Source organism: Camelina sativa, chromosome 4 (assembly GCF_030686135.1).
Source record: "Camelina sativa cultivar CO46 ecotype springtype chromosome 4, ASM3068613v1".
Taxonomy (NCBI): domain Eukaryota; kingdom Viridiplantae; phylum Streptophyta; class Magnoliopsida; order Brassicales; family Brassicaceae; genus Camelina; species Camelina sativa.
The window spans coordinates 23206143-23232210 of NC_141883.1; the positions used below are offsets into that span (position 1 = coordinate 23206143).

General features: G+C 35.3%; 7 protein-coding genes across 7 annotated transcripts; 3 read left to right on the top strand and 4 right to left on the bottom strand.

The window, feature by feature from the left end:
• Window positions 1-149: 149 nt before the first annotated feature.
• LOC109124759 (pentatricopeptide repeat-containing protein At3g53700, chloroplastic) lies at window positions 150-2565 on the top strand. Its single transcript, XM_010505838.3, has one exon. The coding sequence runs from the start codon at window positions 150-152 to the stop codon at window positions 2412-2414; it is 2265 nt and encodes a 754-aa protein (XP_010504140.2). The 3' UTR covers window positions 2415-2565.
• Window positions 2566-2827: 262 nt separating this feature from the next.
• On the bottom strand, window positions 2828-5341 carry LOC104781229 (putative ADP-ribosylation factor GTPase-activating protein AGD6). The gene is made up of 4 exons (XM_010505839.3): window positions 4313-5341; window positions 4141-4230; window positions 3284-3804; window positions 2828-3161 (listed from the first exon to the last, which is right to left on the bottom strand). Exons 1-3 carry the CDS (start codon window positions 5231-5233, stop codon window positions 3286-3288), a joined length of 1530 nt encoding a protein of 509 aa, XP_010504141.2. The 5' UTR covers window positions 5234-5341; the 3' UTR covers window positions 2828-3161; window positions 3284-3285.
• Window positions 5342-8514: 3173 nt separating this feature from the next.
• On the bottom strand, window positions 8515-13001 carry LOC104781230 (cation/H(+) antiporter 20). Its single transcript, XM_087511430.1, has 5 exons — window positions 12635-13001; window positions 11475-12509; window positions 9810-10046; window positions 9003-9698; window positions 8515-8919 (listed from the first exon to the last, which is right to left on the bottom strand). The coding sequence occupies exons 1-5, from the start codon at window positions 12812-12814 to the stop codon at window positions 8554-8556; spliced, it is 2514 nt and encodes an 837-aa protein (XP_087367556.1). The 5' UTR covers window positions 12815-13001; the 3' UTR covers window positions 8515-8553.
• Window positions 13002-18885: 5884 nt separating this feature from the next.
• LOC104781231 (histone H4) lies at window positions 18886-19462 on the bottom strand. The gene has a single exon (XM_010505841.2). It carries the CDS (start codon window positions 19347-19349, stop codon window positions 19038-19040), a length of 312 nt encoding a protein of 103 aa, XP_010504143.1. The 5' UTR covers window positions 19350-19462; the 3' UTR covers window positions 18886-19037.
• Window positions 19463-20465: 1003 nt separating this feature from the next.
• On the bottom strand, window positions 20466-21853 carry LOC104781232 (large ribosomal subunit protein eL36y). Its single transcript, XM_010505842.3, has 4 exons — window positions 21704-21853; window positions 21497-21601; window positions 20933-21132; window positions 20466-20673 (listed from the first exon to the last, which is right to left on the bottom strand). Exons 2-4 carry the CDS (start codon window positions 21596-21598, stop codon window positions 20637-20639), a joined length of 339 nt encoding a protein of 112 aa, XP_010504144.1. The 5' UTR covers window positions 21599-21601; window positions 21704-21853; the 3' UTR covers window positions 20466-20636.
• Window positions 21854-21978: 125 nt separating this feature from the next.
• LOC104781233 (actin-1) lies at window positions 21979-24402 on the top strand. The gene is made up of 5 exons (XM_010505843.3): window positions 21979-22205; window positions 22696-22765; window positions 22924-23317; window positions 23404-24017; window positions 24117-24402. Exons 2-5 carry the CDS (start codon window positions 22706-22708, stop codon window positions 24180-24182), a joined length of 1134 nt encoding a protein of 377 aa, XP_010504145.1. The 5' UTR covers window positions 21979-22205; window positions 22696-22705; the 3' UTR covers window positions 24183-24402.
• A 246-nt stretch (window positions 24403-24648) lies between these two features.
• Window positions 24649-25686, top strand: LOC147946114 (uncharacterized). Its single transcript, XM_087509493.1, has 6 exons — window positions 24649-24708; window positions 24822-24927; window positions 25009-25152; window positions 25262-25333; window positions 25443-25517; window positions 25610-25686. The coding sequence occupies exons 1-6, from the start codon at window positions 24649-24651 to the stop codon at window positions 25684-25686; spliced, it is 534 nt and encodes a 177-aa protein (XP_087365619.1).
• Window positions 25687-26068: the final 382 nt, after the last annotated feature.

Sequence of the window (26068 nt, forward strand, 5' to 3'; positions counted from 1 at the left end):
CTTCATCAATCACATCATCAACCTAAAAATCGAATTTTAATAAATTTATCCGGTTAACGTTCAAACCCGGTTCGACCGTCGGTTATTAAAAAATCCAAATCCTTAAACCTCTTGCTTCATCTTCAGTCTCATCATCTTCTCTGGGAACTATGGCTTTCTCTTCCTGTCTCAAATTCTATCCATTTTCAATCTCTCAAGCTGTAACCCTAACTCATCAATCCTTCTCTCTCAAGTTAACTCCTCCTTCTTCAACCATCTCCTTCGCTTCTCCTCACTCCTCAGCTCTCTCATCTCCTGATGTCAAGCTTCTCGACTCACTCCGTAGCCAGCCTGATGACTCCGCAGCACTTCGTCTCTTTAATTTGGCCTCTAAGCAGCCCGATTTCGCACCTGAACCTGCTCTATACGAGGAGATTCTCCTCCGGTTAGGCCGGTCTGGTTCGTTTGACGACATGAGGAAACTTCTCGACGATATGAAGAGGTCCGGATGCGAAATGGGTACTTCTCCTTTCTTGGTCTTAATCGAGAGTTACGCTCAATTCGATTTGTACGATGAGATTTTAGGTGTTGTTCATTGGATGATTGAAGGATTCGGGTTGAAACCCGATACCCATTTTTATAACCGGATGCTGAATCTTCTCGTTGATGGGAATAATCTGAAGCTTGTTGAGGTTGCTCACGCGGAGATGAGTGTTTGGGGGATTAAACCAGATGTATCTACGTTTAATGTTTTGATTAAAGCTTTGTGTAGAGCTCATCAGCTTAGACCTGCGATTTTGATGTTGGAGGATATGCCTAGTTACGGTCTTGTTCCTGATGAGAAGACGTTTACAACGATTATGCAAGGGTACATTGAAGAAGGAGACTTGGATGGAGCTTTGAGAATTAGGGAACAGATGGTTGAGTTTGGTTGTTCATGGTCTAATGTTAGTGTTAATGTTATTGTTCATGGTTTCTGCAAGGAAGGGAGAGTTGAAGACGCTCTCAATTTTATTCAGGAGATGTCGAATCAAGGCGGGTTTTTCCCGGATCAGTATACGTTCAACACTTTGGTTAACGGTTTGTGTAAAGCAGGGCATGTGAAGCATGCTATTGAGATTATGGATGTGATGCTTCAGGAAGGGTATGATCCAGATGTGTATACTTATAACTCGGTGATCTCGGGTTTGTGTAAACTTGGAGAGGTGAAAGAAGCAGTTGAGGTTCTTGATCAGATGATCACTAGAGATTGTTCTCCAAACACGGTCACTTACAACACTTTGATCAGCACATTATGCAAGGAGAATCAGGTCGAGGAAGCTACGGAGCTTGCCCGCGTTCTCACCAGCAAAGGGATTCTTCCTGATGTTTGTACATTTAACTCGCTGATCCAAGGTTTGTGTTTGACTAGGAATCACCGGGTTGCCATGGAGTTGTTTGAAGAGATGAGGAGCAAAGGATGTGAGCCTGACGAGTTCACTTACAATATGCTGATTGATAGTTTATGTTCTAAAGGGAAGCTAGATGAAGCTTTAAACATGCTTAAACAGATGGAATCGAGTGGCTGTGCACGTAGCGTGATAACTTACAACACTTTGATTGATGGGTTTTGTAAAGCCAACAAGATAAGAGAAGCCGAGAAGATATTCGATGAGATGGAAGTACATGGGGTTTCAAGAAACTCTGTTACATACAACACACTCATAGATGGGCTTTGTAAAAGCAGGCGAGTAGAAGACGCGGCTCAGCTCATGGATCAAATGATAATGGAAGGACAGAAACCTGACAAGTTCACATACAACTCGCTTCTAACACATTTCTGCAGAGGAGGAGACATAAAGAAGGCTGCTGATATCGTGCAGGCCATGACCTCAAACGGGTGCGAACCAGACATTGTGACCTATGGAACCTTGATAAGCGGTTTGTGTAAAGCAGGTAGAGTTGAAGTTGCAAGTAAGCTTTTGAGGTCAATTCAGATGAAAGGGATTGCTTTGACTCCACACGCTTATAACCCGGTGATTCAAGGGTTGTTTAGAAAGAGGAAAACAACTGAAGCTCTAAATTTGTTTAGAGAAATGCTTGAGCAGAATGCAGCTGCACCTGATGCAGTCTCTTACAGAATCGTTTTCCGTGGGCTATGTAATGGAGGTGGACCGATCCGTGAAGCGGTGGACTTTCTTGTTGAGCTGTTAGAGAAAGGCTTTGTGCCTGAGTTTTCTTCTTTGTACATGTTGGCTGAAGGTCTTCTAACTTTGTCAATGGAGGAGACACTGGTGAAGTTAGTTAACATGGTGATGCAGAAAGCAAGATTTTCGGAGGAAGAAGTTTCAATGGTGACAGGTTTGCTTAAAATCAGGAAATATCAGGATGCTATGGCCACTCTTGGTGGCGTCTTGGACAGTCGCCAGCCAAGGAGAACTTACCGGTCAAGATGATACCTTTGAAAAAGTTCACACTTCCATATTCGTAGACGATATTGTATGTTGTTCAGAATATGATTTCCTGTAGAATTTTGGAGTAAATTGTTTGCTGGTCAGTCCACTCTATATTTTGCTCAATAACCATCCTGGGTCGTAATTTCAACCACAAGCGTCGTGTACTCAACAACCATATATATGTTTAATTGTTGGGTCTGTGGGATACAAATAAAAAAGCATCTGGATTCTCCACTAAAACAAGTGCATACTTGTTCAATCAAGTAGGTGCGAATCCACATATGTATCAGTGGAGAACGGCTTCGTCACTTCCACATCCAATAGTGGATTTTGTTATGGATCGAACCAAACATTCTTTAAACCTGCTAAATACTTTTACCCTTTATAGAAAAATGCCAAAACAGCATAACTTATGCGTTTAGAAAAACCACATTATCACGCTACCAATAAGGCAATTTTGAGAAAAAGAATGTTCAGTTGTGATTACAGTTGAAGATAAATCTAAATTGTGAAAGACTACAACCAAAAAATCTTTAGCGAGCAGTCGGCTATGGATCTTGTATAAATACGTTACTCATTAACACATGAAGAAAAAGATATCAAGATACTGCCAACTTTTGAAGAAAAACAGACCTGTGGGGAAAGGATGAAAATGGTTTTAAGATGAAGTTCAATCTTATCTTATATTCAGACCACGACGGTCCCAGCCTTAATTAATTAGACACTGTCGCCAGCATTTTGAATCACCTATCCAAAAATAGAATGAATATAGCGTTACTGGTGATTCACCTATCCAATGATAAAAATGAAAATAGCGTTTTCTGCTATTATTTAACTTTTAAAGCAACATGACCTCAAAGCTTGCTTACCCTTAGAGAAAACCTCCACCAGTCCAAGCGGTGTCTGATTTCCCGTTGTGACCAACAGATTTCTGATCGCCTGCACTTTGGTAATGACCATCGAACCCATCATCTTTGGCATCATGATCATCCCAACCAGTCCAGCCATCATCATCATTAGAAGCTGATGACCCCTTTGGAGCTGCTGCTTCTGTCTTCCTATTCTCATTCTCTCCCCAACTATCCCAAGAATTTGACTTGTGTGAATTGTTGTACTGACCGCTTGATGATGATTGTGACCTTCCTCCTCCAACAGATGGATTCGCTGCTTTGTTCCCATTTCCAAAGTTTTGGTAGTAACCATTGCTCTCACTCTCACTCTGCTGATTCCAGCTTGTTGTTCCTTCTTTAGTGTACTCTCCTACTTTCTGTGTCGCCATTGCCATTACTCCTTTCATAATTCCCCATGTCCTATGTCCTATCTCTGTTGTCTTAGTCGCTACTACGTTTACAGTTTCACTCACCTTGTGATCATACCCACCTTCCTTCACCTGCAATAAAATGGTTTCTTATCTGAATTTGACTCCACTATTCCAAAACTCTATTGCCAGCAGTATTCTGGTAAACTAGAAATGAACAGTGAGTATCCAAGAATTCTGGTTTCTACAAAGTTATAAAAGAATCTCACTAGAGGTGTCCTAGAGGAGGCATTATTAAGATTCGAAAAAATCAGCCTCAAGAATCAAGTTTTTGCTAATAATAAACACAGTGAAGCTAGAAAGAACACTAAATTTTGTCGGCGAGCACATGAGGAGTTTATTAAGCAAGCGCAGGAACTAGAAATTTCACAACCTCTATGGAAAACAAATCAAGCAGAGACTAGTTACCTTGGATGTGAACTCCTTGGTTCCTGTTTGAACAACACTTGCAGCTGACTGAGCTGCAGATGCAGCAACCAGAGACAGTCTTCCAAAACCCTACAATTTTTAAGAAGGAATCAACACAACAGGCGAATAAAAGGAATTCACTACCCCCATTCGAAAAGCATCATAAATTCACCTGAGAAACAACGGAGAAAACATCATCCTGTTGATTAGTTCTCGGTGGTGGAGCCGAGCTTGATCCGAATCCAACATACTTGCCACCTTGCGAAGGAGGAAGACCTTCAGGCTTAGACTCATTCTCCGCCATTCTCCTCGCGAAGAAACTCTCTTTCCCCGCGGCAGAAGCCTCCAGCTGGGATCGAGTGTATATATCCTCAGATGACTTTGACTTCACCGGTGCACCTCCTCCTCCTCCTCCTCTAGTTCCCGATGCCCTAAAATCATTCGCTGATTGATTCCGTCTCATATCAGTTGAAGAAGATTTGTAGGATTCATCGTTATCCCAACTATCCCATCCTCCTCCACCTCCCTGAGCCAACGGAGGCTTCTTCTTATTCATCCCCGCACCTCCTCCTCCTCCAACCGCTTCCTTAACAACCGGCGGATCCTTCCAAGGCCTACCTTCAGCTAAAGCTTGGATCCGGTCACGATACACAGAAGCTGCGTTTGAATTGTATTTGGAGATGATATCTGTCTCCTTAGCGATTCCGTATTGCGCGAAGAACTTGTTGAGCCGTTCGTTGCCACCAGCTTCCATCTTCTTGATCTGGATCTCAGACCATGAATCCATGGTGACGGATCTGACGAAGGAGATGTGAACGCCTAAGCCTCGGTGCTTCCCGGAGCATTCCAAGCACATGAAGATCCCGTAAGAAACCGAAGCCCATTGAGGGTTCTTCTGAGCGCAGTCGACACATACCTTGTTTTCAGGCTGAGATTGGAGACTACGTAATTGTCTCGCCGCCGCCATGTTTCCCGGAGCTCCGATCACCAAACCTGAAGCAGATCTGATCCAAATTTCACAGTCACAGACTCTGCTGCTGAGATTGATCCGTTTTTTCTCTTCGGTTTTATTTTGTACGTGTCTCTCGCACATGTGAGAGATATGTAATGATAATTGATTTTATTTAAAAATATTAGTAGTAGAAATAAATTGGTAGGCGTTAGTAACCATGGTTATGTTATCATGTTTACGGTTTATTAACTACCAGTTACAATTAGAAATTTTGTTTAATCTTAACCGTAACTATTTAATAAACGATTAATTAAATATGGTTCCAGTTGAAATGGTTACGGTTATATATGATTACGATGATTTGATAATATGATATGATTAATATTATTTGATAATACAATATAATTGATATTATTTATTTATAATTAATATGTTCTTTTAGTGTACTCATATTTTTATATATCATATAATTCATATTAAATAAATAATTGTAAGTATATTTTATTATGTTTTTAAAACGGTTACGGTTAACAAATTATTGATTAACTATGCGGTTAACCAATGATATGGTTACGGTTAATTAACAGTTATGGTTAATAAATTTAACTATATATTTACGGTTAACGGTTTGGTTTTTAGCTATTTTATACGGTTATGGTTTAGATACGGTCCGAATTATGGTTACATCTTAATTTTGGTCATGCCTCGGACAGTCGGGATAAGCCTAGCGCCTAGCAAAAAATTGGAAATTAATCGAGACTAGTTATAGATTATTTTATTAAATTAATAATAAAATAAAAATATATAGTACTAAATATTAGTATAATTATATTTATGTTAAAAGAAAAAATATCAAATAAAATATAAAACTATATTTTTAAAATTATGGTAAACACATAAAAACGTAATGTTATGATTTTCATTAAAAGTTTGTACATTAGTTATTGTAAAAAATCATAAACTCTTAATTTAAATGTCTAAATAACAAAAATATATATGTTTGATTTATATTTGGCTTAAAAAATAATCAGTGTACACAAAATAAAGCGGAAAGTAACCAGATTAGACGAATTATAATCAAATTAGACAGTTATAATCAAACAATCTTTGCTATGCAGGAATCCCCTATATATTAATAGATAAACACTCTTGAAAAAATGTTGATGTGTCGTCGCCAGATAGCTCGAAGCATATTTTAGCAAATAAACCCTATTAATTAATCTTAATTACATCTATGCCATTACAAACTTAAATAAAAATTCATTAAATAAATTAAACTATTTGTAGTCATTTAATTTGAAACTATATTATACTTCTTTAAAAAACAACAAATTAATTTCTTTTAAAAGTTTAATAATTATTATTGTTTTATTAAAACAAATTTCATACAACATTTTTCACCGCGTTAAAATTATTATTTACTTTCAAATATTTCACAGATAAAATATATTTTTATATAAAATAAACGTAAATTTGAATAAAACAAAAAAAAAGAATTATTTACATATTTTATTTTATACAAACAAATATCAAATCCCAGATAATAATTTTATTTAAATTGATTTATCCGCACTATGTGCGGGTTGTTACCTAGTTAGTCATTAATTGAGGTGGAGAAGATGGACCTAATGATTTTATAGAGTGTAATCGATGCTATGCAAAGATTTCTAACATAGGGGTACTACGTAGTTAAAACCACTATTTGAGAACCTTTACTAATGTGGGTAGTCTTAGGACATCTCCAACTCCACCCTATTTTAGAGTCAAAATTCTAGGCCTGGGCGTTTGGATATCGGATCGGATTCAGTTCGGATTTTTTGGATTTTGGATTTTTTTGGATATTGACTATAACATCCATTCGGGTATTTATAAAATTTGGATCAGTTTCGGTTCGAATAGTTCGGATTTCGGATCCGTTCGGATATGATTGTCGATAACCAAAATTAAACTAAAAGTTATTGGACAATGTTTTATACAAATACTTTTTAATCTTATTTTACCCAAATAACCATACTAATGGAATATTAAAACAAAAAAAAAGATATAAATTAAGTAAATGACAAAGTTCTCATAAAACCATACAAATACATAAAACATATGAGGCATATCTATCGGTATATCAAACTATTTCTTATATGTTCGGTTAGATTCGGATATCTATTGGATATCGGTTCGGATAAGATAATATCCGATATCCAAAATAATGAAAACCAAAAACCAATTGGTTATTTCCTTAATATCAGTTTGGTTTTAATCCGCTTATTTTGGTTTGGATACAGTTCGGATTTTCGGATTCGGATTTTCAGATTCAGATTTTATGCCCAGGCCTACAAAAGATGAATTGCTACTTTCCAATAATAGACAAATTTCTCCGGTAGAGGCGCATGTTGGGACTTTTCATATACTCCACCGAGTCTAGCAATGAATTCATGTGACTTACTACAATCAGGAATTTTGACTGCAGAGTATGGTAGAATCTCAACATAATACTTCATTTTATACCTTTTATACTCCAAGTAGCAATTCGTCTTTCGATCCTATTTAGCCTCATCAAAATTAATTTTTGCTGGCGTACGTTTGAATCTCACAAGACTCAGATAAAAACGGCGGTTTTTAGAAAGACAAGCGACAGTAAGGAAGCGATTAGCAGCAAGCTCGTTTCTAAATATTATTGTGTTATTTTGACAAGCTTCATTCAATACAAAATACAAAGTAATGGTAAACAAAAAAGCTATGAACTGATTCATTGTTTTAAATTTAAAATATACTACTTTGTAGTGATATGAATCTAGAAAAGCGAAGTTATTTGTAGTTTTTTTTCATTGGTAGTGCTTATTGTTAGTGTAATTATAAAATAACAATTTTTTTAAGGCCATGCAAAAATTATAATACAAATGTGAACCAATTAACCTAGTGCTTTAGAACATTTAGTGCCAAAAAATTAGGCTAACCATTCAGATTAAACAAAATTAATTATTAGACTTTCGAACTGAAAATAACAAATAGAAAATTGACTCGCGCGTTTAAAGGTTTGGCTTCTGTTATTGATAAAAAAAAAACATTTTTTCTTCTCTTTAGTTTAGTTTTTTTTTTTATGAATATTTTACTGAAATAGAATTCAGCAATTGTAATTATCTTAAATATGATGTGTACATTTATATATAAAAAAATTACAACAAACTTTTTAAACAAAAAAATGTATGAATCTGATTGATCGCATATGGTGATAAAAAATTTATGCGACATATATAAGATACATTACGATCATCTACATGCATGCTAGTTTACATCTCAGCAAGATGCCCAATCAATTGGTTGATTATATGTAAACGCTATTTCTACAATTCTTACTCAATATGACAATAATATCTATGTAGATATTGTAAATAAAATCTTTATCTAAACAAGTTAACCATGCATTAAGCCAAAGTTTAAGTACTGCATCAATTTATTTATTATTATCATACAATATTTGTATCTCCGTTAATACTTAGAGCAGACTCATTAACAATTTTGGAAACTGTAATCTCCTCTACATGAGCTTTGTTATGTTGTTGAACCACAAGGATTGATGAGATTATGTGATTGATGGAAGAGGCGAGCAAATCTCCGATAGGACCTAACTCAGGATGTTCGGCCTGACGCTCAGCTAATGTCACCACCTCTGCGGACGGTAACCTTCCTCTTCCAACCACTATAAGATCAAAGTCTTTACTTTGTCCTATTGACAATATGTCTTCGATTATGTTGTTTGGTTCCTTTTCTTTGTACTCCACTAGTTCTTTCCATTTGCTCTTGAAGTCTTGCAATGACCCTTCGTCTAATTCCTAGCCCAATTAAGAAAACAAAAACGAGTGTTATATTTGTCCTAAATGATATATAAATATAGGGGAAACGAGATTTTAATTACCTTTTCTTTTTCCGGATCCACGTTGGTTGTCAAAAAGGCATAGTTCTTCTCCTTACATTTAGACGGTGCCGGTCGTAAGGTGACGGCATTAGTCTTCAACGTTTCTCTCACCAAGAACCTAATAACGGTAACTTTAACGGCCGGATGCTCAGCCATCCTTCCGCCGAGCTCTAAAGCCTCACGATCATCAGGTCCACCAAAGAAAACTACACAAACCCTTTCAACCACATTCGACCCATCGAGGCTCGAAGTTTGGGCCTCAATGGACCCAAGTCCACGGTCTACAAGAACCGCCACCGAACACGGCGCGTTCTTCAAAACCCTCTGGTTAACTAACCGCCAACCATGACCAACGTTTTCCGGTACGTTTCCATCTCCTCCGTCTTGGTGATGGTCAACGTTCCATCGTTTGTGGAAAGGTAAAAGGATCATCGTGACCCTCTTGGTCTCTGCCATGTGGCAAATGTCTTCGTGCATTGTAGGTAATGGAGAGACTGCGGTGATGGGACGGACCGCGACTCGACCTAGTTGACGATAGGCTTGGAAGCCTCCTATGACGCTGCTGTGGCACTCGCCGTGACGGTAACGGTGGACGAACGGAAACCCGTTTTTACGGGCTCTTTGCACCATTATGATTGACGACGACCTTTCCGTTAGTTCCATCAGATGCATCACGAACAGCTTTAGTTGTACTATCTGTGCCAAAATAGTTACGATTTTAAATTAGTAACCAAGACTATATAACCCCCACGAAAACAGTTTAATTAGCTGGATTGTAACGCAAACAGAGATATTAAGAAAGGTAACCTTGGTGGTTCGGATGGACTCGATGAGAGAGATGAGGGAGGAAACATTGGCTGGGCCGTGGAGGCAGGCTAGGATGCGAAGCTCTTCCTTGGCGGAGTCTTCGCTCGTCGACAAGTCCTTTAGTTTCCGGTGGGTGTCACGTGCTGGCTTGAAAATGGCCATTACACTCGGTGTCGTTATGAACGTTGTAAATAGTGCCATTAGCACTAATATTGCAAACGTCTCGTCGTTTAGCACCTATAGTTAAAGTCAAACCCACGTACGCACAGTTTAATTAATAACCACATACTACAACTAATGATGAGTAATCATTATTTGACTTTATTGTTGCAAGAAGAGATCATCTAATTTTGTTGTGCCGCATTTGCAAGTGGATCAGCACGTGGCCATTAAAGTAGACATTGGCCGATTCGAGAAGGCATTTTTATAAATTTTTTATGCATGCATGATTATTCCTTAATTGATCAATTTTTCTTTATTATCCCAAAACAATAGGAAACGAAACAACCAATAATATATTTTTACTAACAAATACTATTAGAGTAGTAATATTACTCAGCTGTGATACTCGTGGATTTCTCACCCTGTTAATTCAAGGTCAGACTAGTGGAATTCAAAAGAAAATGTTGAAATTTATCTTGCCAACAAATACTTATTAAATACTGGTTATATTACTAAATATTTGATCATCATTATATGTCGTTCCACCAACAGATACTATTAGAGTAAATAAGTTTTTTTGTATAATAATGATCTAAAGTCTAAACACCCTATAAGGCTATAACAAATATATAGAGGAGATTAAATTAATATAATAATCGTAGTTTGTTTTATATGTTTTTTCCAGTTTAAAAAAAATCTAATAACTATAGTGTTACGAGGTTTTTTTTATTCTTATGATATTCAGTAGATAATTGATACAAAAACAAAAACAAACCCTATGATATTTTTATGATATTTTGTTGGAAACTAAATTTTATATTGGTTTGAGTTTACAAATAAAATAGTTAGAGTTTAAATTTTACAATTAAAACAAAATTATCTATTGGTTTAGTTTATAAAAAACAATTTAAATTTTTAATTTTATAATAATGTATACAAATTTTCTACTCTTATTTATATAAAGAGATGAATAAAAGGATTCATTCATGTCCTTTTTATAAAGTTTTCATGCATGTATGATTATTCCTTAACTGATCAATTTTTTATTATCCCAAAACAATAGGAAACGAAGCAGCAACCAATAATATTACTCCGCTGTGATTTCGTGGATTTGTCGCCCTATTAATTCAAGGTCAGACTAGTAGAATTCAAAGGAAAATGTTGAAACGTATCTTCCCAACAAAATGTTAAATACTGATTATACTACTAAATATTTATATGATAAATTATCTGATTATCACCAACTGAAAACTATTAGAGTAAATAAGTTTTTCTTTTTATTTAATAATGATCTAAAATCTAAACACCCTATAACAAAGAAACAGATGCGATTAAATTAATATAATATATATATATATATATATATGCCTTTTCCTCGTAAAAAATAATCAAATAACTATAGTGTTACCATGTTTTTTATTCTTACGATATTCAGTAGATACTAACTGATATAAAAGCAAAAACAAACCTTAAATAATCAAGAAAAGGGAAGACAAAACCAACCTTTTTCTCCTTGCCTATGTTGAGTACAATGAGCTCCACTAAACCTTTAGTATTCATCAAGAAACCAAGTGTCAAAGCCTCTCTCGCCGGAACTTTAACCATCACCGCCACAGCAAAAGTCCCGACGATCTTTCCTGCGCAAGCAGTAACCACAACAAGACCCAACATCCCCCACGACTCAGCTCCTCTGATCTTAGCCACGTCAGTCTTCAACCCACTCGTCGCGAAATAAAGCGGTAAGAGTAAACCGGAGACAAAATCCTCAATCCGTTCAATCAATCGCTGACCGAACTCTCCATCTTTCGGTATACACAAACCGAAAACAAACGCTCCGAAAATCGAATGGATCCCAATCAAATCCGTCGCGAAACCGGAAACCATAACCCCGGCTAACGTCAAACACACGCAAGACTCACGAACGACGTCGTTCTCAGGGGATCCACGTTTCGCGACCCATTTCATTCCGGGTCGGATCACAACCAACATAAAAACCACAAACCCAACACCCGATAACAAAACCCACAGCGACACCAACGGACTCTTCTTCTCCCCACCGCCTTCACCGCCATTACCCGCTAACGCAACCGCTAACGCCAACAAAATCCAAGCGGCTACATCGTTGAAAGCGGCCGCACCCATCGCGGTTTCTCCGATCTGAGTCGTCAAAAGCCTCAGCTCTGCTAAAATACGCGCGAGCACTGGAAACGCCGTGATCGAGAGCGCGACTCCCATAAAAACGAGAAACTCGGCGTATCCAGGTCTATCAGCGGCGGTGTAGAGAGTGTTGCGGATCACGAACGCGACACCGACGCCGCCGAGAAACGGTAGCGTGATTCCAGCGACCGCGATCCCGAAAGCGCGTTTGCCGCTTCGTTTGATCGATGATAGATCGAGCTCGAGACCGACGAGGAAGAGGAAGAAGAGAAGCCCTATGCTCGCGACGGACTCGAGTATCGGCATGCTCCATTTCGGGAATACACGGTCCATGTACGCCGTGTTTCTACCTAACGCCGACGGTCCTAGCAATATACCTCCCTGAGAAGTAGAAGAAGAAAACGATGGCACAAATAGTAATAATTAAGATGATGATTAATTATGGCAAAATATTGTAAATAGTTTTATGTATGTGAGGGTGAGAGTGTAATTATTTTTGTACGTACGACGATCTCGGCGATGACTTTGGGTTGACGGAGGGGTTTAAATAAGACGGCGAGGGAGCGACTGACGGCGATGATTAACGCCGTTTGGACGATGAGTAACGGGAAGGCGAAGTTTAAGGGGTTGTCGCCTTGCCATACTCCGTTAGATGAAGTTTTCACGGCGGTTATGTTGAAGGGCATTTTGGGGATTTCGATGACTCTTATAATGCCGACAGAAGAAAAAAAAGAAGGGAACTCTTTTCTTCGTTTTGCTAAATTTGGAACATGAGATATAAGCTCAAGTAAAGAAGAAGATGTTTTGTGCAGAAATTTATAGGCAAAAGATTCTTCAAAGAAAAAAAAAAAAAAAAAGGATATATTGCCATTATAGTACATTTTGGAAATTTAATTAGTGTTTTAGTACAAACACTATTTAGAATTGGCAAAATAGGTGAGAGAATATTTGTGTGGGAGTGTGTGTGAAATATGAGAGTTATGTGGGACCCATTTAGAAGATTGAAAAATTGTGATAATTATTTAAATAGTTGTTAATATAATCTTTTTTTAGAAAACTTTTCGAATACAAAAAAAATCTATATTTTTTTTTTTACAATTTGATATATATTTTGTTTAATAATTTTTAAATATATTATATACATCTTTTGTATCCGTACATTTAATAAAGTGTACGATTGTCTATACACATTATTAAATGTACGGATATCTGTACATCTTATTAAATGTACATATATTTGCACTATTTATTAAGTGTACAGATATCTCTACACGTTATTAAGTGTATAGATATAATGTGTATACTTAGTAATGTGTAGAGACATATGTACACTTAATAAAGTGTGGAGATATTTGTACGTTTAATAAGGTGTACATGCATTTGTACCCTTAATATTGTGTACGGATACAAATTTTGTAAAAATATTTAAAATTATCAAATAAAATACATATCAAATTATAAAGAAAAATATATAGATTTTTTTTGTATTTGAAAATTTTTCAAAAAAAAAGATTATATTAACAACTATTTAAATAATTATCACAATAAATATCACATATCTATCTTACACACATTTACACACAAACACTTTCTCACACACAAACATTCTCTCACCTGTTTTGCCAATTGTAAATAATGAATCTATCATTGTCGTAATTATGTTTCAAAAATGTATCAAAATGCCAATTAACTCAAAAAAAAAAAAAAGTTTCGTTTGAAGAAGATTAAAAAAAGTAGAAGTAATGTTGTTTCATGTTTGCTTGTAACTTGGGTGCGCCTATCTGTGCATCTCACGTGTGACTTGACCTTTGAGTGGAAGTAACTAGTTTCAAAATAGGTTTTATTTTGTTTTCCTTTCGAAAATTTTGATCAATACATTACATTAGCAAACTAGTGTTACTAAAAAATACTAGGAAATTCAGGGGGTTTTAATAAATTTTAGTACAATTTTTGGAAAGAATTACACTTTGGTTTTTATGGAAAATGTCAAATCCAAAAATCACTAGGTCTTTTAAGGGGAGGTATTGGTTTAGGATTTAGAAAGAATTTTAATGACTTTAAAAGTTAGGTAAAATATGTTGTTATTCAATCAAGACTTTTAAAAACTCTTTAAAAATTTGGTGTTATTGGTTGTGGATTTGTAAAAAGTTATCTAAAATCTTGATAAATCTAGTGTTATTGGATTAAGAGTTTTATAAAGTCATTAAAAGTTTTATGTTATTCAAGTAAAACAAAAGAATCTTAGATTGTTAATGAATTCAAATTTTATGTTATTGGTTTAAGATTTTATATCATTTCCTTCATAACAAAAGTCATGAAAAATCTTTCATCAATTAGAAAGATTTTACAAGATTAGAAAAAACAAATCATCAAGATTTTAAAAAACTTCCTAAACAATCTCTTAGAATCCTTCATTTTTAACTTTCAATTTTCTATGATTCTAACAATCAGCAAAAACATAAAGTTATTAAAATTCTTTCTAAATCATAAACCAATACCTCCCCTAAAATAGTTCATGTTTGCATTAAAAGTCTGAAAAGTTAAAAAAAAAGAAACAATTTGTGGTTGCTATTGCTATACACAACCAAAAAAAAGACAAGATTAAAATATTACATAATAGAGGGGAAAAAAAAGTAAAATACAACAATACTTCATGTTACTCAATCTCACCGCTGAAACTAATAACTGGATTATGAACGAAGTAGGAATCATGTGAGTCGCACGTGGGACGCGAGAGATCGGCGTTGACAAATGCTGCGTCGTCGTTGTGGATGGGTATATTGCAAGTGCAATTAACCAAGTGACACGTATCTATGACTTCTCTCATATGTATTCCATCCAAATCTTTCTCGACATATAGTTTTGGCATTATTTTCATTAAATAGAGCTGTTGATTTTTCCCAGAAGTGGTATCCTTTATTCAGCTTCGTATCTAAGTCTTTCCTAACTTTTTGTATCTTAGTTAAATTGTTAGTCAGGTTTGAAAAATAAGCTGTGATTATAGTTACTTTACAAGCCCAATGTAGCGTCTTACGACGAGTTACATATTAGCAACTGTAGAGAGAAAGGATCTTACACTAAAAAAAGTAGTGGACTGCCTCAAAGATGCTATAAATTTTGTAATCACACTTTATTTTAACCCATTATTTCATCGTTAGCAATTATATGTATGTTTTTCGTTGAGTAGAGTTTTGTTTAAAACAAAATTCCCACTCACACACGCCTTTTATATCGGATATTCATAAATTAATTGATGTAACAGTTTTATACGCAAACAAAAATGATTAAAAAAAAATTAACAAACAAAAAAAAAACAAAATGATTAAAGTTTTATTGATTATATAATTTTAGATTATTGTGTAATTTGTCTTTATAAAACTAGTTTATAGTGCTAATAAAAACAAAAAAACCATTGTGTCGATAATTAAAACAAAGTTTGGGTTATGCTTCATGCATGCCTTTATTGTTTTATGAACTTACAATTTACAATTTTCTACACTTTTGTTTTTGTTTTATACATGCATGCAACACTATATAAGAATTCAATATTAATTGTTTGTCCACAGTTTTGGATGTTTGCTTCATGCATTAATTTTTGGAAGTCGATTGCTAGAAGCGTATATAAACATGCACTGCATATTAACAAGACCATTATAAGATTACATGGACCGGTGTAATGTTTTAAGATGACTTTCTTACGCACCATTAGTAACATAACGCAACTAGCTAGTAGAGCTTCGTGAGATATATAGATACAGTCATACAGATAATTTCATCTTTGTTTAAAAGCTATTATTACATTAATGTTTGTTATATATTTGAAAATTTATATATTACTTTTGTATGATATATTCTTTTATAGGATGTTAATTTTTTATACTGTTTTTTTTTTTTTTTTATACTGGTTTTTTGAACATTTGATTTAGAGTGATTTTAATTATATAAAACTTTCATTTGTTTTTTCCGGTTTGATACCAAATCTCTATAGATTATGGGGAAGTGAACTACTTATGGATCTTTCGTAAGAGCATCAAGGCTAATAAGTTTGGCGGGACTAACGTCTATAGTATATACGCCATCAAAACAAAGAGATGAACGAAAATATAATGATGGAAGTTTTATACCGTCTCAAATATGTTATATCTGATCACATGTAGTTTTCTGCTATATGGTATACATTAATACATTTAGACATATAGATCATCAATTGCTATATATGCATATGTCATTTTAAACACTTCTTGGATGTACGTATCTATGCAATTTGACTGGTGGATCCTATCCAATGGAGTGAAAACAATTTTACCTTGTGTTTATTATTTTTGGGAAAACGTCAATCATATCACTTTTATAAAGTTTCAATAATGTCATAATAGTGGGAGAATTCACGAGAATGCTGATAACAAAAGAAACAACAATAAAACGAAACTGAAATATCACGAGCCGATCGTTTTACCACTTCCCTTTCTATGAAACAGATTTAGACTTTTCATGAAGGCAACTCAAAAGTGCCAAACAAGTGGTCCTCCAAATTTTGAGGAACAGTTTGTTCAATACTTAACAAGTTTGGTCTAACAATCTTTTAAAATTACAGCTTATCCCAAAAAAGCTATAGAGAAGATTCCTGACTCTGATCTATTAGTGGTCGCTCGTTTCAGTCTTTTAGAAATGGTAGTTGAATCTCAAAGTCAGATATTATACGTTGATTGTTTTTAAGCTCAAAATAATTTGTTTTATAAGATTCATTTTTCCTTTTTTCTAAAATATATAGTTTTTTGTCAATAATAATCGGGTTTGAACATAAATAAATGACCTATAGAGAATAATAACCTAAAATCACTTAGCTACAACTCATCTAATTATTATTTTTAATTATGATATATAATTTAAAAATAATTACCAAATTTTTCTTTAGAACTCAATCATATGTATTAAGATTATTTTGAGTTGGTGGTATAAGTTGAATAGTATAATATATGTATTGCTAATTTGCATGAAAGCATTTAGTTTTTTTTTTTTTTTTTTTTGTTAATTCAGAGATTAAATCCCCAGATCTATAGAGGGATTCAAGACTAATCTTTCTGGCGAGAGGGTATTCCACGGGTAGGGTCTCCCAAGTATGCAAATGGGCCGTAAGCAATGGACCCATACCCATGTGGCTAAAGGGATAAAGCCGAGTAATTCTGCTCTTCGGAAAAATGGATGGCCTATACCAAAGCATATAGTGTTTATGTTTGCATTTTAGTATAAGTTTTCCCTTTATATCATTTTATTGCATTTTTGTTTGGTATGTGTGTTTGTCTATTCGTAACATTTAGTATTTGCGTCCGAGTTCGTATTTCACGTTTTCGTTTTCCTTTTTGGTCGTGTTTGTTTTTTTTGTCACATCCATGGAGTTTGTATTTATCTTTGCATAGCGTTTGTGTTTCTAGCGTATGCATTCATGCTTGTTATTTACCATTTGCAGTCTCACTCGCGTTTACACGTCTAAAGTTTGCGTTTTCATCAGTGTTTGCATTCGCATAACATAGTCACAAATGCATATTTTTTCTTACCAAAGGATATTAGAAGGATATTTTTTTCAATTGTAGATTTTTGTCTTCTATATATATATATATATACATGTATATAATCTTTTCACTGCATGAACGCTGAAGATAAATGTGTTATGTCAAATTCACATGTTGCAGCTCGTCTGTAAGTCATTTAATTTGTAGAAATGCCATTTACAAGTATAATGATTTTTATGAAGACACTCTGCCTTTGACATTGACGAGTCACACGCCCAAACGAGGTCGGCAGAGTGAAATTGTCTCTAAATCATTATGGTTTTTTTTTTTCATTTAAATTATCATAGAAACTTGTGTATGAAAGAATCTAGCAACAATAACCAAAACATTTTTGCTCCACTGCTTTTGTATTTCTTTAAGAAGAAAAAAAAATTCAAAAGTAAAATGTCTGGTATTCTTGGTCGAGAAAAATCAGAAATGGGTCGATTTATGGAAAAACCGAAAAGTAATGTACAATGGCTACAGTGAACTGTCCTTGGTTAGAGGGTCCATATGATATAACTCATTATAAAACTTGACTTCAGTAACCATTGATTAAGAATACGTTAATGTACACTAATCTAATTAATAGTGACGTACTGACATATCGACATTGATGTAACTATATGCTTTTTTTGTACAGTTTTCTCAGTTTTAGACTTTTTAGTAATACCCATATGGCATATGGTAAAGAAAAGTATGTATTTTCGCAGTTGCTACCTCCTCTTCAATAATAATAATATTCACTTTACATAATCATTATGTATTGCCGTTGTAATACGAAACAAAAACATCTGATTTTAAGTCTTCGACAATGTAAATCTATTGGGCCACTAAATTTTTAGCCCAAAAAACTTTACTGTAAACTATTAGGCATTAGTTAGTTTCTCACCAAATTTCTTATTAACCAAAATATTAATAAAATAAAAAATAATAACTTTTTATTATAAAAGTTTCTCAAAATAAGAAAAAAAGTTTCCCAAAAATTCTCAAATTTAATGAGAAACTCTCGTAATAAAAAATTATTATATCATATTTTATTGTTTTTTTTTAAAGTGAGAAATTCCCATGCAATACTTTTACAAGCCCAAACGAGGGATTTTGCCAAAAAGTAACAGTTGAATTAAAATGTCAAAGTTGGCGTTACAAGGATTCGAACCAGTGACTTAAGATTAATTAAAATGGTGACGTAATAATAAATCAGAGGATTTTAATAAATCAACGTTTATGATTAATGATTAAACTCAATGCGATTAATTTTTTCAATACAATCAACAATTAAACTAAAGAAATCGCAAATCTGAAAACCATAGAAACTGAAGATTTTACAAAATGCGAATCGAACAACATTTGACAACTTTTAGCCGCCGAATCCGTACAGAGTCCGACCTTGTCTCTTGAGAGCGTAAACGACGTCCATCGCCGTGACTGTTTTCCGGCGAGCGTGCTCCGTGTAAGTAACGGCGTCACGAATCACGTTCTCGAGAAAGATCTTGAGTACGCCGCGGGTCTCTTCGTAGATCAAACCACTGATACGCTTCACGCCTCCTCTTCTCGCGAGACGACGAATCGCAGGTTTCGTAATCCCTTGGATGTTGTCTCGTAGAACTTTACGATGCCTCTTTGCTCCTCCTTTACCCAATCCTTTTCCTCCCTTTCCTCGGCCTGACATTTTCACCGGAAAATTGAATTTGCACTGAGAAAGTAATTGATTCTTTGATTTTGTTTTTTTGGAGCGATGTATTCGATTTTACAAAGATGGTGTGTTTTGATTTGATTGCGAAGAAATGAGGTTTTTATATAAGATGAGATGAGACGAGAAGTGCTCATGTGTGTGTTTTCAAAGTTTTTGGGAGGTTTTGAGTCGTCAGATCTAGTTTCTATCGACGGTTGGTATCATCGATCCGCGTGAGTGTAATCTAATGAGTTATGAACCGTTAGATGTATTGCTATCCGCGTCATATTGAATTATTAGATCTGAGCCGTTGATCTGGTCATTTTCAATTGGTATGAAGCAGTGTTCAAGAAAGCGGTCTAGGCGGCCGCTTAGGCGCCGTCTAGGCGCTAGGCGCTCAGCAGATGCCTAGACGACCGCTTAGACCGTCTAAAAGCACAAAATTTTTATTTTAATGTATGTTTTATTTTTAACTACATATATTTAAAATTTTAAGTTTTATATTCAGATAAATATTTATAAATGTTTATATGTTATTAATCTAAATTAAAGAAATGTATTTTTATTAATTTTAGTTTATGATTTATTATTATTTATTTCTTCTAATATATATTTTTATATAATTTTACATATAATATCATATATATAATGTTCATATTGTAAACGCCTAAACCGTCTAAAAACGTTTAAAATTCTGACTAGGCGTTCTAGGCGTTAGGCGCTGGGTCACCGCCCACATACCGCCGAGCGCTTTCTTGAACACTGGTATGAAGACGAGGGAGACGAGCAGGGAAGTTTAACGCTTAATTAAAGCGCCACTCAAGGAAATTTTTGCAATTGGGTTTAGCTGTGTGTGTGTAGCGATCTCTTAAGATAGAAATATAGGACTGAAATAACTTTTTCTTGGAATCAAAATTTTCGTAGTCAAGAAAATTGAAATTGTATTGAGAGTAGGGGAGGCTTGAATGTGAGAGAAGCTTTGTTTATGTTAGCATAATCCATCGATTGATCTTTCTATAGTTTCATAAATTTTATAACTAAATTGATTGGTCAAGCTTAGTATGATTGGCGAGATTGACAATGTTGCTAAGAATAACACATGGAAACAAATAATTGATCAAAAGACGAAACTAGATTTAAACGCACAATCACTGGTCTTGATCTTGGGTAAAAAACTCTCTTCAAATCCAAAATTCTAACAAAACATAAAACGATAAGCTGAAGAATCATATTATGATATTGCAATAAGAAGCCAAAATTCCACAGACTTGATGATGATGATGCTCACTTCTTCTTCTCAGTTACACCACCACCAGAAGACCTGCGTGTAAGCAAACACAGTCCCAATAAAAGTGTGTTTTTGTTTAGCTGGGAATCAGTTTTTTTTTTTTCAATTCAAGGATTGCCTTCTCACTTATCTATTCAAAAAAAAAAAAAAACCTAAGCATCTAAAGCTTTTTTACTTCCTCGACAGCTGAGAAATGAGAGAGCAAATGCACAGCACTAATTATTTCTAATCACACAGCTGAAAATAACAGTAACCATGAAAACTTGTGGGTTTATTATTAGTAGTGGATTACCTCGACTTGCGGAGAACACTAGACATCTCCTCTCTCTTCCTCTTGGCTCTCTTGTGGGTTCCCAACTTCCTCTTAGCAACCTTAAGAGCACGCTTGTCTTTACCAACCTTAAGAAGCTCAGTGATTCTCTTCTCATAAGGAGCAAATCCAGCTACTTCCCTGATCAGTGATCTGATGAACAATGTCCTCTTGCTTGTTTTCTGAAGCAAATCATGAACAACAAAATAGAATTAGATTCATAACAAAACAAGAATGCCACAACAAATAAGCAAAAAGATAAAGCTCTACCAAATCTCAATACTTTACAAAGTAAAAGCATCTTATGAGCCGAAAGAAGAGTGTATCATTATTGCTGAGATAAAAAAAATGCTTTTAGCAGAAACAAGAAATGGTTTTACAAAGTCTAATGAACTAAAAACGTTCACAAAGGTGAAGAATCATAGCAATGCAGCATGTGTCACACGCCTACCATATCAAATGATGAATCCAGAGAAGAATCAAATAAGGCGTAATAAAGCACACACAGAGAGAGTGAGAGAGAGAGAGAGAGAGAGAGAAACATACTCCTTTGCGAGAACGAGGACGAGGAGCTAATTCGCGTCTGGTGACAACATGCCCTTTGTTCAACCCAACGAACAAACCGGTTTTAACTGGCGGAGTTGTCATCTTCTGCATATTTTTTCAAAGACAACAAACAAAAAAATGAGCTTTCCCATATGATGTAACTCTTAGGGAGGATTGAATCAAAAAGGGGATGATTAGTTAGATTACCTTTTGTCTTAGGATCTCGTCGAGCTCCTCCGGGGGCGGGTTCAGACGAAAAGGAGGAGGACGACGACTGAAAACTGCATTTTATACCTCCCATAGACACAGAGAGAGGCTAAAGCAAATAAAAACAAAAACCCTAACCCTTTCGCAAACAACTTGGGCCTTTGCGTTGGGCTCCGTTTTAAAAATTAAAGTTGGTTTTTTTTTTTTTTTTGGACAAGGTAAGTTGTAAAAAAAGTAGAGGGTAAAAAAGGTAATTTGCATAAAGGAATTGAATCGGAAAACGAGGTGAGCCGAATTCGAAGCCTTTGGACCCGTTTTTAATATTTTTTTTTTTTTACTTTACCACTCGTTTTTTGTTCTTCAGCTAATTTTGATTTTATTGTGTGTTCTTTTGATTTATTCTCCTTCCTTCGTTTCTTACAACTCATAATTTTGGTTTCAGTCGTGATTCCTCCTGCAGCGAGAAGCCGAGTTTAATCTTCTTTTGTTTTTTCTTCTCCCGGTAATTTTTTTCCGATCCGCATTTCGTTAGTTTGATTGACAATTGTCAGTTTTCATTATCTCTTCTGTAAAAGTTTTGATTTTTTTTGATTTTTTTTTATTTTTTTTTATTTTTTTATTTTGGTTTCGATCTGTGATTTCGAAGTCATTGCATCGCCCTGCTTATAATGTGTGTTTGAGGCGTAAAATGAGTGTTGTTTAAATATCATTTGCTTCTTTGTTGTAATATTAATAATATTATTGAATTTGATAACGTGATCGATTGTGGATCTGGAATCATATTTTGTTACATTCATCTCTTATTTGATTTTGTCACATTCTCTAGGGAATGTTAGTACTAATATTCTTGACTCATTGACAATGAATCTGCTTATTATATAATGTTAGGATCATATATTCCTAAACGAAGCACTGACTGATTTGAGCTTTAATTATTCTTTGTATATTATTATTATTATTAGCCAAAATTGGTCAATTGTTTTTGTTTGCAGAAAGTAGAAAATGGCTGATGGTGAAGACATTCAACCCCTTGTCTGTGACAATGGAACTGGAATGGTTAAGGTATATTTTCTTTATAATCATTGATAAAAATTGAATCTTTTACTCATTTAGATGGATGAGGGCATTGTTAGAAGAATTTTCAATCTTGTAGGTCCTGTCCTGTGGACGATGATGTATCTCTAAGGTGGTTATTATATATGTTCTGTGTTTTGGCTTAGGCTGGTTTTGCTGGGGATGATGCACCTAGGGCTGTGTTTCCAAGTATTGTGGGTCGTCCTCGCCACACTGGAGTGATGGTTGGAATGGGACAGAAGGATGCATATGTTGGCGACGAAGCTCAATCCAAGCGTGGTATTCTAACCCTCAAATACCCAATTGAGCATGGTATTGTCAACAACTGGGATGACATGGAAAAAATCTGGCATCACACTTTCTACAATGAGCTCCGTGTTGCTCCCGAGGAGCATCCCATTCTACTCACTGAGGCACCTCTTAACCCTAAGGCTAATCGTGAGAAGATGACTCAGATCATGTTTGAAACCTTTAATGCTCCTGCTATGTATGTCGCCATTCAAGCTGTCTTGTCTCTTTATGCTAGTGGCCGTACTACTGGTAAGCTCTAGAACTTTTGATAGGCCGGCCTTTATAATCTTCAGATTCAGGATCATGTCTTATTAAACTGTTGAATTATGTTGTAGGTATTGTGCTCGACTCTGGAGATGGTGTGAGTCACACGGTCCCTATCTATGAGGGGTACGCTCTGCCACATGCCATTCTACGTCTTGATCTTGCAGGTCGTGACCTCACAGATGCTCTGATGAAGATCCTCACTGAGCGTGGTTACTCTTTCACTACAACAGCTGAGCGTGAAATTGTCAGAGACATCAAGGAGAAGCTTTGCTACATTGCTCTTGACTATGAGCAGGAGCTTGAGACGGCTAAAACAAGCTCTGCTGTAGAGAAGAACTATGAGCTACCTGATGGGCAAGTGATCACCATTGGATCTGAGCGGTTCCGCTGCCCAGAGGTTCTTTACCAGCCGTCTATGATTGGTATGGAGAATGCTGGTATCCATGAAACCACCTACAACTCCATAATGAAATGTGATGTTGACATCAGAAAGGACTTGTATGGGAACATTGTGCTCAGTGGTGGAACAACTATGTTCCCTGGAATTGCTGACAGAATGAGCAAAGAGATCACTGCTTTGGCACCGAGCAGCATGAAGATCAAAGTTGTTGCACCGCCTGAGAGGAAATACTCGGTCTGGATCGGTGGATCCATCTTGGCTTCCCTCAGTACCTTCCAGCAGGTAACTAAATCAAATCAGTTTCCTTTCCCTAATAAAACCATATTATTCTAGTCTATACAGCTCGACTGATCAGTCTTCCGTTCATAATTTTTTTTGTAGATGTGGATTGCAAAAGCAGAATATGATGAGTCAGGCCCGTCGATTGTTCACCGGAAATGCTTTTGAGTTTGAAGTTAAAGTCTGCTTCCGGAGAAGCCCCGTGGGTTTTATCTTCGTTCTCTGTTTTTGTTCTTCAGTATTTTTTTCAGATTCTGGCCTAAGACATGTTGAAGAACTTACATTTTCTGTTTGTAGTTGTGGTTAAAAATGTTGTCTTGGTCCTTTTTTTATCTCTGTTGGATAACACGACTTTGTTTGAGTGAATAAGAACACCTAATTTTCCGAAGTTTAGTGGGACTATTGGATAATCTTCTTAATTTATATATATTAGTATTAATTAAAATTAGTTATTTATGTTTGTTTTTGTAAATATGTTTTTGTGTAAAACTAAAACCAAAATATGTAAAGTTCTATTCCGAATACTAATAGGATCCTACGTACCTTCTTATATTTTATATCTTCTTTACCATTCCTGAAAGAGAGAGACTCTTATGTTATTTTCTCTTCATCAGATTCTCCCTCCAAAGAAGCTATGGGCAAACCATGTAGTAAAGATGTTACAGAGGCAATGATAGACAATGCATTCAATCAGGTACTTTCTACTACACAGACCCTAAAAACAAATTCATGAATATTCTCCGTACCTTTATTATTACACACCTACTCTGTTTCATATCACGCAATTGTTTTGATGTTCTGTTTCAGATTAGGAACGAAATCGAAGAATGTATTTGGAAGAACATGAGTTTTGAAGAAACGGCGAAACATCTCTATGAAGATCACAATATTGCTCATTATGTCACCAAATCATGTAATGTGTAATATCTATTTCAGTTTGGTTACGTGTTTCTTTGTTAAATTTTTTTAATTCTTGTTTTCTCTATATGATTAGTTTGGGAGCAGTTTCATAAAGAAAGTCCGGAGTTTTTCGAACGCTACAACTTAAATCTGGAAGTAGCGCGTCAGATAAAGTTTTGCAACAATTTGCTTCGGACGCAAGCAAGTATGATGGTGGTTAAGGGAATCATTGATATTTGTAATGCACCACGTACGTATAAAAAAACAAGGACCACACTCTACTTTTGGATTGTTTTACCCACTCGATTTTGTTGAAGATTCGCTTACTTTTTTTTGTCTTTGTGCAGCTGCAATCATGAATTTTCTTCTTCACGATCCTGAAGGAATTCGTCTTATGGAGGATCTAGCTAATACACCTTGTAAATTAACCTCTCTTCTAATGATGCATCCAAAGTACACCGCTTTTTGAATATTTGGGTTTGTTTTTTGTTTTGTTTAATGTCTCTTGCATTGCATTGCATGGCGCAGTAGCTGATATGTCGTCAGAGGTGAGTCCTTCAAGCTTTGCAATGTTGGCATTGGGTAATACAAATGGTCCAACAGGTAAAGTCACAATATAAATATTCGTACTCCATCGAAAACACTATTTTTTGCACTTCTGACGTCTAAATTCCTTGTGTTTCTCTGTTTTGTAGTAAACCAGTTGCAGATTCCTAATGGTCAGCGAGAACAATTTCATCACTATCAATACTCTGCTCCACCTAATGATTAAGCTTGTAAACAAGAGACTCAATCTTTCTCTCTCTCTCATTGTTCTAGCACTTCTACTCATACATTTTTATGAATGATGATTATCCTTTTCTTTTTCCAATAGGTAACTATCTTGGAGCTCCAACCTTTGCACCACCAACTACTGATCAATGGTTTACATCCAGTGATATTACCGGTAAAGAAAATACTCAACCTTTCTCTCTTTTCTTCAATGTCTGGTTTGGTTTGTTTTGTTTTGTTTGATATTTCTTACATAGTTACATCCAATGATATATACTGACTGTTAACATTCAAAAAATTACTTGTGTTTTGTAGTAAACCAGTTGGAAACTCCTAATGAGCAGCGAAATAATCAGCTTCATCAAAATCAAAGGTCTATACCT

What these genes read in the sequence shown, in the direction of transcription:
- LOC109124759 (XM_010505838.3), top strand. Translation starts at nt 150, where the DNA reads ATGGCTTTCTCTTCCTGTCTCAAATTCTATCCATTTTCAATCTCTCAA.
- LOC104781229 (XM_010505839.3), bottom strand. Translation starts at nt 5,233, where the DNA reads ATGTGCGAGAGACACGTACAAAATAAAACCGAAGAGAAAAAACGGATC. An exon ending in TTTTCTCCGTTGTTTCTCAG is followed by an intron (nt 4,231 to 4,312) that starts GTGAATTTATGA and finishes TAAAAATTGTAG; the next exon opens with GGTTTTGGAAGACTGTCTCT. An exon ending in CCAAGGAGTTCACATCCAAG is followed by an intron (nt 3,805 to 4,140) that starts GTAACTAGTCTC and finishes ATTTTATTGCAG; the next exon opens with GTGAAGGAAGGTGGGTATGA.
- LOC104781230 (XM_087511430.1), bottom strand. Translation starts at nt 12,814, where the DNA reads ATGCCCTTCAACATAACCGCCGTGAAAACTTCATCTAACGGAGTATGG. An exon ending in AAGTCATCGCCGAGATCGTC is followed by an intron (nt 12,510 to 12,634) that starts GTACGTACAAAA and finishes TCTACTTCTCAG; the next exon opens with GGAGGTATATTGCTAGGACC. An exon ending in TGGATCCGGAAAAAGAAAAG is followed by an intron (nt 8,920 to 9,002) that starts GTAATTAAAATC and finishes TAATTGGGCTAG; the next exon opens with GAATTAGACGAAGGGTCATT.
- LOC104781231 (XM_010505841.2), bottom strand. Translation starts at nt 19,349, where the DNA reads ATGTCAGGCCGAGGAAAGGGAGGAAAAGGATTGGGTAAAGGAGGAGCA.
- LOC104781232 (XM_010505842.3), bottom strand. Translation starts at nt 21,598, where the DNA reads ATGACAACTCCGCCAGTTAAAACCGGTTTGTTCGTTGGGTTGAACAAA. An exon ending in GTCCTCGTTCTCGCAAAGGA is followed by an intron (nt 21,133 to 21,496) that starts GTATGTTTCTCT and finishes GATTTGCTTCAG; the next exon opens with AAAACAAGCAAGAGGACATT. An exon ending in AGTGTTCTCCGCAAGTCGAG is followed by an intron (nt 20,674 to 20,932) that starts GTAATCCACTAC and finishes GCTTACACGCAG; the next exon opens with GTCTTCTGGTGGTGGTGTAA.
- LOC104781233 (XM_010505843.3), top strand. Translation starts at nt 22,706, where the DNA reads ATGGCTGATGGTGAAGACATTCAACCCCTTGTCTGTGACAATGGAACT. An exon ending in ATGGAACTGGAATGGTTAAG is followed by an intron (nt 22,766 to 22,923) that starts GTATATTTTCTT and finishes GTTTTGGCTTAG; the next exon opens with GCTGGTTTTGCTGGGGATGA. An exon ending in TGCTAGTGGCCGTACTACTG is followed by an intron (nt 23,318 to 23,403) that starts GTAAGCTCTAGA and finishes ATTATGTTGTAG; the next exon opens with GTATTGTGCTCGACTCTGGA.
- LOC147946114 (XM_087509493.1), top strand. Translation starts at nt 24,649, where the DNA reads ATGGGCAAACCATGTAGTAAAGATGTTACAGAGGCAATGATAGACAAT. An exon ending in TCATTATGTCACCAAATCAT is followed by an intron (nt 24,928 to 25,008) that starts GTAATGTGTAAT and finishes CTATATGATTAG; the next exon opens with TTTGGGAGCAGTTTCATAAA. An exon ending in GGATCTAGCTAATACACCTT is followed by an intron (nt 25,334 to 25,442) that starts GTAAATTAACCT and finishes TGCATGGCGCAG; the next exon opens with TAGCTGATATGTCGTCAGAG.